This window comes from Oryctolagus cuniculus, chromosome 10, assembly GCF_051225735.1.
Source record: "Oryctolagus cuniculus isolate XC-2025 breed Fujian yellow rabbit chromosome 10, ASM5122573v1, whole genome shotgun sequence".
In the NCBI taxonomy this organism is placed as follows: domain Eukaryota; kingdom Metazoa; phylum Chordata; class Mammalia; order Lagomorpha; family Leporidae; genus Oryctolagus; species Oryctolagus cuniculus.
The window spans coordinates 46,304,651-46,318,474 of NC_142876.1; the positions used below are offsets into that span (position 1 = coordinate 46,304,651).

Sequence of the window (13,824 nt, forward strand, 5' to 3'; positions counted from 1 at the left end):
TTTCATAGAAAGAACATACAAGTTTCTCAGAAAACAGCAGTGAGAAATTACAACATGGAATGTTCATCATATAGAATCCCCAACTATGGGGATTCAGCCAGGGACTACTTTGTTAGGTGCAGAACCATGAAAGTTGAAACTAGATCACACCACTGCAGAGGAGCAGTGCTGACACCTACAGAAAGGGTGGGTAAAAACGGGTCATCAAGACTGCAGAAAACACAGGGGATGCTGTTAATAGCTCTGTAAACAGATGATTTGATTCCACTGACTGATGATCTCCATTGAAAAGAGATGAACTGAATGGAAAGTAGTTATGGAAGTGTTTCCTCCATGTGCCCACTCTTGCTAGTCTGCCATGCATCTAAATGCAATGTTTTATGAAGTACAGGCAACCAGGGGGCTTGCTATGCTCTCAATGTTGGTGCTGCTTCCAAAAGCCTATGTTAGGACCTACTGTCCTGTCCAATGTGATATTACTAAAAGGTGGGGCCTTCAGGGAGTGGCTGCATCATGTCAGCACCATCCTTCTGAATGGGCTTAGTGTCCCTATAGAAGAGGCTAAGGCCTTGCCTCAATGGCACGTGCACTAGGAAGAGCTAAGGCAAGCTCCCTAGGGAGGTAACACTGTTTGCCCCTTCCTGTGAGCCTCAGCAGACACTAAGTTAAATCTCCTGGCTGGCACCTTGATCTTGTACCTTCCAGAACTGTGAGCAGGCAATCTCTGTTGTTCATAAGTTACCCAGAGGGAGAGCAGACTGCAGGACTGAGATGGGGGGGGGGGGGGTGCGAGCACAGGGACGGGCAAGCACCTGAGCAGCTGCGGCAGGGAACAAGAAGGCACAAGAGCTGCATGTCTGGAGCAGCAGGTGAGACTCTGGAAATTCAGCGAGAATAACTGCCACTAGAGCCTAGAGCTCCGCAAACAGCAGCTCTGTAATCTCCGATGTAAATGTACTTTCCCCAGGTTACAGTGTATTATGCAGCTATTTCCCACGTCCAAATTTATATACGGTAGAACGTGGGGTCAATTTTATCTCCTACTTTCTTACCCTCCAGGACTCTTCTGGGATATGGCGGATTCTAGACAGTTGTTGCCTAAACCTCCGCTTCTGTTACTTTTTAGCCATCTCTATCAGAACATTTTCTGTTGAGTCACCCAGCTGCATCCTCACGCAGCTTCCTATGGTCTCAAAAAGGGGATTCTGATGAACATTCCTCATCTTTCAGGTACAGGCACAATTTGGAGAAATTTAATCTACCGACCCTTGGGGCAGTAAAATTCTGTGGTGTGAAGGAATGAAGGGCTGAAACTTAATTATGATTTCTGAGAATCGTCACTTAAGAGGTGGGCATTTGTTACAATAGTTAAGATACTGCTTGGGACACTTGCATCCCATAATGAAGTACCTGATTCTGCTTCTGATCCAGCTCTCTGGAAGGCAGTAGGTGACAGCCCAACTACGTGGGTCCCTGCCACCTAAGTGAGATTCCTAGACCGAGCCCTGAGCTGTTGGCTTTGTCTCGGTCCAGCCCTGGCTGTTGCAGGCATCTGTAGGAAATGAACCAGCAGAGGGAAGATCTCCCTCTGTATGTTTCTCTTTCCAGTAAAACATGAGAATACATTAAAAAAAAAAAAAAAAAAAAAAAAAAAACACATCAGTTAAGGTTATTGAAAGTGAGGAAATATAATCACAACTATCTCTTACTTCGCACGGGCTGGCTGTCCAGTGTCTTCATCAAAAGCCTGAAATGTCCCAAGTGTCTGGCTCTGGCTCGTAATATCCATGCCTTCACCGGCGCGAACGTGGATGGTGTCGCTTTTAAAATAAATGCCTTCTTTCACATTTATCACCTTTACTTTGATGGGAATGGCTACAGGCTTAAATTTATTACGAATTGACTTGTGGAAAGCTGCTTTATTAGTGACAATAATACTGAAGTTAAGAGCCTTCATTTCTTCATAATCTAGTTCCTAGCAAGGCAAAGGAAGAATTCTTTCAAAACAGAAAACAACTAGAAAACATAAACACACACATAGATACATGCATGCATACATACACAAAATTTAAATGTTAGACATGATCATTTAACACATGGGAAATATAGAGCTCTCTTACATTATTACCAAACAACTAAAAACACTGTCAATTTGCATACTTAGAAATTTTAAGGATGGCTATAAGTATGGCAGTTAGTTTTTCTCAAGGTCAAAATCACTGTTAAAAATATACACTTTTGGGCCAGTGTCGTGGTGTAGGAGGCGAAGCTGCTGCCTATAACACCTGTATTCCATAGGGGGGCCAGTTTGTGTTCTAGCTGCTCCCTGAGAATTGTCTGGGAAAGCAGCTGAAGATGGCACAAGTGTTTGGGACTCTGCACCCACATGGGAGACCTGGATGAAGCTCCTGACTCCTGGCTTCTGCTTAGGCCAGCACTGGCCACTGCGACCATTTAAGGAGTGAACTAGTGGATGGAAGGTCTGTGTCTCTCCCTCTCTCTGTGACTCTGCTTTTCAATAAATAAATAAATCCTTTATATAAATTTTTATCTTCAACAATCTCATGTGATTCCTTTTCTAATAAAAATGGACATTGAATGTAAATTAGTATTTCTGAAAACGTGACCCACAGGTTCATTAGAGAAGAGCTTCAAGTAGGGGTAGCACCATCAGCTCTATCCCTGTAAGATTTGTACATATTAGAAAATCAAGAATTCCTGGAGTAAAGAAAAACAGCCTAGGGACCTTCGCATGGTCTAAACAAAGAACTTACTCCCCTCCTATGTGGCATCTCTATTAATATCTGGCTTGCTGTTAATTCCATAAAAGAGTAGCCTCCTTTCAAACAGCTCTTTGTGGACTGTGGCTGTTAGAATAATGTCCATTTGATTTAATCAATCCATCACTCTCTATATATTTTATGTTCCAACTTTTTTTCCATTTTCTTTCTATAAATATTTTTGTAATGTTCTTCAAGATTTATATTTATTTAGATAGACAGCCTGCTGTTTATATTAGGCAGGTGGGCTATTTGCAATTTCTTATTAGTACTGCTCCATACATTTTTATACAGGTCATTTTTCCTCTGTTGACCTGCTAGCTTTTTACTAAAAGAACTAAGGAGTCAGGGTACATCCATTGTCTCTGACCATTTTTGCTTATTTCTTCAATATAATATTAATTGTGTGACATGTCTGTATGAATGACAGCAATGCTGTTCATTTGTTTTTCAGTTGATTTGTCATGAATTTTGTTTTCCTCTCTATGCGTAACAACTTCTGCCTCATTTAAAATATGAATCTTAATGGTGTCGGGACAAGGATACTAAAGAAAATATACTCTTTGTGACTGTAAAATCTTTGTGAAAGTTCTTTGAAGTTGCTCTTGCAATTAACATGCTTAATTTGACAGCTTGATATGTGCTGAATGAGAAATAAAATCTTCCAGCCAGATGACTTTAGTGTTCTAGGGTTAAGACAATGTAAAATATAAAAATGAGCTAGGTAGTTGTGCCACAAAAATTGCTTGAGTGTTTGTCATAAATAGCCATAATGCAGGTTGGTATTGCCACAGTGGAGTGCCAGTTGGAATCTTAGCTGCTCTGCTTCCAACCCCATGTTCTACACCCTGAGAAGGCAGTGGAGGATGACCCAAGTACTTGAGCCCCTGCCATTCCCTTGGGAGACCAGGATGCAGTTCCTGAAGGCTCTTGGTCTCAGCTGTTGTGGCCACTTGAGGAGTGTACCAGCAGATGGAAGAACCCGCTCTCTGTCTCTCCCTGTCACTCTGCCTTTCAAATAAATTTTCAGAAAAACTAAACAGCCACAATGCTCCTAAGAGAATGAAAACAAATAAGCAACATATGAGGGCATATACTTCTATTTTTGACAATTCTGTCCATATATTTTATCATTTCCATTTTTGCCATGTTTTAATACCACTAAAGATTTTAAACTTACTTGGTAATTTCTTGCCAAGTTGGGAATTTTCCTCATGTGATGACTTACTATCCCTATTTCCAAGTTTAAAATGATCTGCTCATATCTTTTCATCCTTTCATTGATAGCCTCACTGAGGTGTAGTTTATATACAGCGACATCCACTCCCTTTTGGTGTCTAGCACCAGGATTTTTAGTATTTGGGATCATCACTGAAATCATGGTTTTAGAACACTCCACTCACACCCCCAGCCCCAGCCAATTCCTGATCTGCTTTCCACCCTCACTGTTCTGCCTTTTCCAGAAATTTCACAAAAACAGAATCATGCAGTATGTCATATTTTGTGTCTGACTTCTCACACATGGCACAATGTTTCTGAAGTTTATCCACACTGTGGCAGGTATCAGCACTTCTTCATTCCTTTTTATTGCTCAGTTGTAGTCCACTGAATGGATACAGCACATTGTATTTATCTACTCAGGGTTAACTGAGGGACATCTGGATTATCATCAGCTTTTGATTATTATCACGCTGCTATGAAAATCTGTACCAAGTTTTTGAATACATATGTTTTTCATCTTTTCTAGGGGGTGAATACCTAGGAATAAAATTGCTGGGTCATAAGGTAACTATGCTTAACTGTTTAATAAAACCAATGAACTGGATATATCATTTCATGTCTCTACCAATAGTATACAAAGGTTTCACTTCTCTGGTTTTTTTCCAATTTTTGCTGTTTTCAGTTTTTCTTTGGATGCTTGGGTCCTCAAAAAATTCATATGCTGAAATCCAAACTCCCAAAATGATGCTATTAAGAGGTGAGAAGCCTTAGGAGTGTTAGGAGCCTTCATGAATGTGTGATTAAATCCCTTAAAAGGCTTCTGGGAGCTTTTTGGCCTCTTCTACCACGTAAGGATAGAGCAAGAGGGCCCCATCAGACGCCAAATCTGCTTCCCTTGTGGACTTCTTAGTTTCCAGAACCATGAGAAATAAATTGATCTTGCTTATAAGCTACCCAGTTTATGATACTTTGTTATAGTAGCCCAAATAGACTAAACACTGATTTTAGCCATTCTAATGGGTGAGTAGTGGAATCTCTCATAGTTTTAATTTGCATTTTCCCTAATGAATGATGATGAGGGTTAACTTTTCATGTGCATATTTTCTATTTATATATCTTATCTAACTTTGTTATAATGGAGTCTGATTACTGCTCTTACAATTTGGAAGCAGGGGCCAGCACTGTGGTGTAGTAGGTTAAGCTGCTATCTGCAATGCCGGCATCCCATATAGGCACCAGTTCGAGTCCCAGCTGCTCCATTTCTGATCCAGCTCCCTGCTAATATGTCTGGGAAAGCAGCAGAGGATGGCTCAAATGCTTGTGCCCCTGCACTTAAGTGGGAGATCTGGAGGAAGCTCCTAGCTCCTGGCTTTGGCCTGGACCAGCCCTAACTATTGTCGCCATTTGGGGAGTCAACCAGCGGATAGAAAACCTCTCTCTGTCTCTGTCTCTCCCCCTTTCTCTCTGTAACTGTGCCTTTCAAATAAATAAATATTTTTTAAAAATGGAAAACCTCAGATAGAAATTTACATTTAAAAAAATTAGAAGTAATCTTTTATATAACTGAGAAAGCAGTTTCTTTATCTGTTGCTTTCAATGTAATACTAATTTTACTATGTTTCATCTATACTTTCTTGGTAGAAATAACTACATCTTTTTTGTGTTACCACAGTACATTAAGAATACTTCTATTCTAGTACCTTTCTTATTCATCAACACGTAACCGTTTCTTCTTACGTGTGTTACTGGTTTTTGTATCTAAATCACCTGGCATGGTTGTACCTATAAATGTTTTTTTCATAAAAGAAGAAAGTTTGCATTTTCTCTGATGACACTGTTCAAGTATTTAAGAATCATAAAATGTGTCTTCCCTTTAAACATGACGTTATGCAATTTTTTCTGCTTTTAAAAAGTAGTTCAAATGCACATGGCAACCTATAGTTAAAAGCTCATTGTTTATTCTTTTCTATTCTGTTAAATCAAAATTATTCCCCTTGCCTGTCATATATAAAGTTTTTGTAAAAATGTGAAAACTTCTAGAATCAATTTATATCTATGTGAGACTTAATGAAAACAGCATCTTACAAGTTATGGTTTTGTATTTTATTTTAAAGGCCAGTAAAATAATTCTAACATAAACTATTCAAAAGTACATTGATATTATTCCTGATTTACTTTGTGACCTACAAATCCATTTTGTAATTTTTGTTTAAATAGCTCTGTGGGGGTTATGAGATCCAGATGCATAAAATCCATCTGCCTGGATTATTCGATTCAACTTTCCTTCACTGATTCAATCAAGCATCAGAGATTAGAATACTCTCATATGATTTATTTGAGAATCATAAGTAGGCTTTTGTTAAAAGGCAAGTTTCTGAGCTTCATCATAGCTTCATCATTTTTTGAGGGTAAGGCCCAAGAACCTGTGTTTCTGGCATGGCGGTGCTATGCTTTCTGGCCAGGATCAGAGTCCCTTGCTCTGAATACGGACTGCACTGGGACCATTCACTCATGATAGAACTTGGGCAAAAGGGGTAGGCCCGACATCAAGTAAATGTGGTGCTGCCAGCTGAGTATGCAGAGAACATGTAAGTGTTTGATCTTCTCACTGACAGCCGATCTGTCCTGTCCCAGTCTTGAACACTCAGTACTTACCTTAACAAGAGTCACAATCCCTTCGTTCGTTTGAGTGTCGGTTTCTATGTGTAAGTAGCCCTTTTCATTTCCTGACACAAATGTAAAATTTGCTAACCAATTATCAGAGCCTATTTCATCTTCATCGAACACTTTTATGCGTATCACTTCCACATTGGCTTGATTTTCTTCAACTGTGCCTTCATACTGCAAAACAAGAGCGCACGGTTATTATTTTACTGTAATAGCCTCAAGTGAAAAATTTTTAGTTAGGACTAAAATCTGAGTAGGTAGGTTTACCACTAAAATTATACTTACCATTTCCTTTTCCAACACAGGTATATTGTCATTGACATCCAAAACACGAATCTGAACTTGAGCTTGCTTTACTGGTTTATCTGTTATCTGTCCATTCCCATCTCTTGCTTCTACTGTTAAAGTATAGCTGCTGTGTTCCTGCAGAGAAAGGAAAAATATCCAGCTGGGGTGAAAATCAATTGCTCCCAAGTCTGTCTGTCTGGTTCTAGCTGACCTTATCATTAAGAAATGGACCACAGTGTATCTTATTCATGTACATAAATTTCATGTTATGGAGTTATTCTAGTGAAAATGCTACTCATTTGTAGATAGAGCTTTTGCAGAAGGGCTGAAAAATTTAGGAGAGTTGTTCATAGATCCTTAAACATGTCAGGGCTGGCACTGTGGTACAGCGAGTTAAGCTGCTGCCTGCAACACTGGCATCCCACATAGGTGCCTGTTCAAGTCCCAGCTGCTCTACTTCCCATCCAGCTCCCTGCTATTGTGCTTGGGAAAGCAGCAGAAGATGGACCAATTGTTCTGGCCCCTGCATCCATGTAGGAGACCTGGAAGAAGCTCCTGGATCCTAAATTTGGCTTGACCCAGCCCCGACTGTTGTGGCCATTTGGGAAGTGAACCAGTGGATGGAGGATATCTCTTTAACTCTCTCTGCCTTTCAAATAAATAAATAAATCTTTTTTAAAAAGTCTTGAATATGTCATTGATGATAATTATTAAGCGATGATTCTCTCCTTAAAAGAGTCTGCACAAAGAAGCACTGTTCAAAATCTGGTTATTTCACCATGGAGTGCTGCCAGGACTGCAGAATTGGTTCTTATCAGACTTTGTGAACTCTGCCTGGTCTTCCCCAGAGGTATGAGAATCTCAAAGAACAGGTCTGCAGGATGATATCGCAAGTCAATCAAAAGTAAACTCTTGGAACTCTTGAGGCCATTGCTGTGGCGTTGCAGGTTAAGCCTCCACCTGCGGCACCAGAATCCCATATAGGTACTGGTTCAAGTCCCGGTTGCTTCTCTTCTGATCCAACTCCCTGTTAATCACCTGAAAAAATCAGTGAAAGATGGCCCCAGTGCTTGGACTCCTGCAGTCACGTGGGAGGTCCCAGAAGTTCCTGGCTTCAGATCAGCCCAGCTCTGGCCGTTGTGGCCATTTGGGGAGTGAACTGGTGGATGGAAAGCCTCTCTGTCTTTCGTCCTCTCTATCTGTAACTCTGCCTCTCAAATATATAAATAAATCTTAAAAAAAAAAAAAAAGTATATTATTCTCTCCCAGGGGATACCCTTATGTTTTGTCTCCATTCAGTGAGGCTAGAGTTTAAGAAGGCAGCCAGCATCCATACTGGGTGGGACCGAGTGATTCAGGGAACAGCAAGACCAACAGTGCTCTTGAGCCAGCTGCCGTGGCTCCAATTCCACCTTTGTGACTCACTTGCTGCACTGGATACACACAGAATCCCTTTGACCTTCAATTCCTTCCTTGGGTGTAAGATGGCGTAATAACTTGATATGCTTCATGGGGTTTCTATGTGGATTAAATGGGTTGATCCACATACAAGGATTGGAGCAGCACTTGGCAATAAATACCTGGTAACTGACTGACAGTCATGATTACTGACTAAACTTCCCAGACTTCAGAGGCAGCAGCTTATTAAAATTCACACCACAAATTCAGGGAGTACTCAAATTTCATGTACAAAAGTAAAAACTAGACCTTTAGGAATAGCCATATTCTTTAATTTTACAAAGGTTCTAATAAAAATGCTGGGTCTGGGCACAGAAGTCTTTTTTCCAAGTGATACTCAATACCTAGATTTATATCTGACAGCAGCACAGTGTTTTTTATTTATTTGAAAGGATGAATTACAAAGACAGAGACCTTCCAGCCTCTGGTTCACTCCCCACAACAGCAGGAGCTGGGCCAGGCAAAAGCCAAAAGCATGGACTTCCATCCAGGTTTCCCATGTGGGTGCAGGGGCTCACGTACTTGGGTCATCATCTGCTGCTTTCCCAGGCGCACTAGTAGGGAGCTGGACAAGAACTGGAGCAGTTGGGACTTGAACTGGTGCCCACGTGGGATACTGGCATCTCAGGTGGTAGCTTTACCATGGGCCCTAGCATCATGTTCTTTTACCCTTGTACACTTTTAAAACCTTCATGTATGAAGCATTAAAAAAATCTTCTATTCCTCTCCCCCCCTCTTTTCCCCTTCCAGTTAGAAATAAAAAAGTGAGATGTTTGATGGAATAGTCTTTCTAGTAGACTCTATCAAAGTTTTCCTTTAACTTGGGCTTTATAGTAACTGTCTCCTTTACAAATACTTGTATACCCTAACTAGGATTCCTGTTTCCCACGGCCCAACCCTCATATAGGTTTCGGCTCCTGACATTGCATTAGAGAGCTGTAAACTGAGGAATTTGCTTCAGGGCTCTCTGGCCAACAGCATCCTGGCTGCAGAGGCCCTAAAGGGTGCTGTCTTTATGTAGTTTTAAGTTGGTAGCTGCATTTAAAAAAAAAGTAAAGTCAAACAGGTGATAATAATGTCAAACATACATTTTATTTAACCCATGCTATCCAAAATACTATCATTTCAACAGGTAATCAGCAAAAGGAATGTGAAGGTGACATTTAACATTCTTTCTTTTTCATGTCAAGTCTTCCAAATCTAGGGCATATTTTCTATATCTCGATATTCATACAGCATATCTCATTTAGACTAGACACGTTTCAAGTGCTCAACAGCCATATAGCAGAAAGCTCGTGCTGAAAAGAGGATAATTCCAAGAGTTTGATGATATAGAACAAAATTTAAAAGTAGAAAAGCAAAATTGAGGAAAAATGTGAAGGACAGTAGAGAGCTTAAAAGACAGAAAACATAAAATGCTAATTTACCTCTCTGTCCAAGGCAATGCTGGTCGTAAAAATCTCCCCTGTATCTTTGTTTAGGTAGAACACGGGAGGATTAGCAGGTTCCTGAGATACGATTCTATAGGAAATTTTAGAATTCAGGGTATTGGGTTCATCTGCATCTGTTGCATTGATTTTCATCACAAGAGTATCTGGCATTAGAAATAAAAACATCCAAGATAAAATTCAACATTTAGCACACTTACTACATATGTTATGACTTTATTTATAAAATAAATAATATTTTACATTATTCCATATAGAGTTCAGGTGCTTAGCAACATCACAGTTTATTACAATACAAAATTTCCCTGGATCAGTAAGTAAGTAAGCTGAACAATGGAGATGGGAAAACCAGATGAAGGCAAGGCTGGGGTTAGGGTGTCTTGAAATACTGCTATTGGAGTGCTACATATTTGTTTCACATAGTTCTCGAAGCCAACACAATCAAAGAAGCTGAGCAGATACACAGTCCTGATGTTTATGAAGATACAAACAAATCAGAAGAACTATCCTATGTTCAAACAGAAATCTCTAATGTAAGTCCTCATATAAAGCACTGTGTTGAACAATGCTGTCCATAAACCTTAAAGTAATAGAAGTCAGAGGTCAGCAACCACACCCAGTGGCCCAACGCAGACCAATCACCCACTTTTGTAAATAAAGTTTTATGGGAACAAAGCCACTCCCATTTACTTGTTGACACAGTGTCTATGGTTGTTCTGCTACAGGGCAGTGCTGAGTAGTTGTTATGGAAACTATCTTCAAACATCAATCTATTTGAAGGGTATAAAAAATGGTGTGTAAAGTCCTTTGAATTTATCATAAGAAAAACTGTTACAAACTGAGCACAGAATTATTATTTGTCCTGTGGTAATACTCAACTCCCATCAAGATAGGGGATTTAGCATTTCTTTACACAACGGAGATAACATGACTTTGAGTGTTCATTTATGGAAAATAATAGACTCTTACGTGCTGCACTCAGCTCTTCAATGGACCCAACAAAGATATCCTGGGTGAACACTGGCTCGTTGTCATTGATATCAAGAACTTTAATACGTAGATCTAATGGTTTCTCCAGGTTGTTTCCTCTGCTATCCAAGGCATAACCTGTTAGCTAATATCATGACATAAATAATAAATAAGATTATATTTAAGCTCAGGCAGTTGAATTATTCTACTATCAAAAAAATCACGAATCATAACCACAGTCACCCTCTGGGTCTAGGCTCCCTATTGATACCCAAATTTGTGGATGCTCAAATCACTTATCCTCTAGGATACTTTAAAACATTGCTAGGTCACATACGCTACCTAATGCAATGTAAATGCCATACAGATAGTTGTTATGCTTCATTGTTTAGGGAATAAGGACAAGAAAAAAAATGTCAGTATATGTTCAGTACAAATGCCATTTTTTTTCCTGGAATATTTTTGTTCCGTGGTTTGCTTTAGTCCATGGATGTGGAACCCCTGGACACAGAGGTTGACTGTGTTGCCAAAGATAACGACTAGCTCTGAAGTGTCAAATTCTTCTTACCACAAAAAAGGGAGTTTCTTCTCGATCGAGAATGGTGGTAATATTCAGTTCTCCAGTGTCTTTATTGTAGACAAATATACCATAAGGTGGCTCTGTAATCCCCTTTCCAGTGTATTTGTACGTAATTTTTAGTTGTCTTTCTTCTGCAATATCAGAATGTATCTAACAGAAAATACAGAAGAATGCCTCATGTTATACTCTATCATTCACAAGTAAATACTTTTTAAAGGTTTATTTATCATTTACAAGTAAATATTTTTTAAAAGATGTATTTATTTGAATGGCAGTGGAGAGATGGAGTCACGCTCTCACACACACACACACACACACACACACAAAGAGAGGGAGATCTTTTTCCACTCACTGGTTCACCCTCCAAAAAGGCTGCAACAGCCAAGGTTGGGCCAGCCCCAAGCCAGGAGCAGGAAAGCCATGCTGGTCTCCCACGTGGGTAGTACGGACTCCAGTAATTGAGCCATCATCTACTGCTCCCCAGGTGCATTGGCAGGAAGTTGGACTGGAAGCTGAGCAGCCAAGACTGGGACCGGTACTGGGATATGGGATGCTGGCATCACAAGCACTGACTTAACCTGCTGTACCACAACACAAGCCTCGACATGGAAATACTGTTAATGGACAGTTTCCCTCTGAAACTGTCACCATGTTGATGGCAGGGATGAGGCACAGCACAGGGCTCATGAGCACATGTGCTGGTGTCAGAGGCCCTGGGTTCTGATCCTGCACTCAGTTTTGTGATACTGAGTTACCTGGGCTCCCTGTTCCTCAATCTTCTTATGTGCAAAGTGAGAAAGATAATACAACTTACCTCTTAAGGGTTCTGAAATTAAGACAGAGCTGGGCAGACTGTGGTATGGAGATTGTGGGATGCAGATTTTAAATCTAGCATATACTAAAAACTGCAGAGTCACATCAGCTTCACAAATCTCTCTAATCATCAGGACAGCATGAAGAAGATATCCTTTTACAGGAAGACTGAAGTAGTCAGGCACATTTCTTGTTTGGAATTCTCTGGCAACATAATTATACTTCAACCAGCTAGGTCTTCTCTAATTACCTTTATTCTCTATAAGCAATTTTATTCTTATCTCTAGTTCTTTGTTAGTAAAAGTTTCTCTGTGGACCTGACTGGTGCCTTGATTTCTTCCCTCGGGCCTGGATGAAGTCATCACTCCCTTCCTGCCTGGCCAGCTATTTGTCCTGGAACTTCAGGATTGGTTACGTCATCTTTCCAGAAGTTTTCCAACATGTACTGAGGCTGGGGCTGTAATGGGATAAACCACAGGACAGCAGATGGGGCCCCTAATGTCCTGCTGTACCAGCTCTGCTCTTGGCATGAAATGGTAAGCCTGGAGCAGACTTTTCACTGAATTTCTGTCTCTCTTTTTGCCAAGTGCATGCACATAAACAAATACATATGTATATATATGTATATGTATCCCTACATATGAGGCACTTATAAATAACTTTCTAAATGTTTATGTATTGACATATAATGCTATTTAGGTTAGAAATAAAAACTGTATGAACAACACTATTGGTTTGTGTTGCAAGTTAAGAGTATGTAAGGATATATACACTTTTGTATTTCACAAAGTCTGGAAAATATTAACGTGTCGACAGTGTTGACCTCTAGAAAGGGAATTTGGGAAGTTGGGGAAATTCTGTAAATCTTGTTGCTTGTTATGTAAATTTTGCTCTTGACAATTTACATAATTAAAAGTCATAAGAATAGCTAACATTATTAAACACCAAAGAAATAATCCATTTGGATAAAGCTATTGAAAGAATGTACGAATATCTCAGGTATTTCAAATGTGTGGGTATCCCAAGTGGCATCTTAACTGCTATGACAAATGTCCACCCCTGGAATATCCTTTTATAGTAGAACCGATAGTAGTTTCTACACTTTTGGCTTGAGAAACTGCATGGAATTATGGAATTATGGTGCCATTTCCAGAAAAGGTAGAACTTATGGAGTGCAGCTCTAGGGAAGAAAAAAAAAATCTAGTGTTCAGACTTCTACATGCTAATTTTGAGAGTGATACTAGTAGGAATACAACATGACTTAGCAAAAAAAAAAATTGGGACTGTTTGAATGTAAAAGGGGAAAACAAGCATAAATCAGGACAGCCCTGGTGAAAGAGATTTTACAGTCACCCTACCTAGTGGACGTCACTTCTTTTCATTTGAAAACTCTTTTCTAAGATAGTATCCTCTTTTAAGTAGTCTACCATTTCATATTATTATGGACTAGAGCCAGGTCCCTTAGCTCCTCATTTAATCAAAACCCAAAGTTATATACATTTTCGCCAGTGATGCTGCATCTTCTGGAATATGAAGGAAGATCTTAAAGATGGCATTTTTCAAACATATCCCAATATCAAATATTCATTATGTATATTAT

At 39.7% G+C, this 13,824-nt stretch overlaps 1 protein-coding gene across 1 annotated transcript in view; it reads right to left on the reverse strand.

Moving 5' to 3' along the window:
• Window positions 1–13,824, reverse strand: part of DSG2 (desmoglein 2) — a 62,696-nt gene that overhangs the window by 23,813 nt on the left and 25,059 nt on the right. The window contains exons 4-9 of the mRNA XM_008261177.5: window positions 11,400–11,561; window positions 10,832–10,976; window positions 9,842–10,008; window positions 6,954–7,091; window positions 6,657–6,842; window positions 1,710–1,975 (exon numbers count right to left, since the gene is read on the reverse strand). Coding sequence (XP_008259399.2) covers window positions 1,710–1,975; window positions 6,657–6,842; window positions 6,954–7,091; window positions 9,842–10,008; window positions 10,832–10,976; window positions 11,400–11,561 — 1,064 coding nt within the window. The remainder of the gene's footprint in view (window positions 1–1,709; window positions 1,976–6,656; window positions 6,843–6,953; window positions 7,092–9,841; window positions 10,009–10,831; window positions 10,977–11,399; window positions 11,562–13,824) is intronic.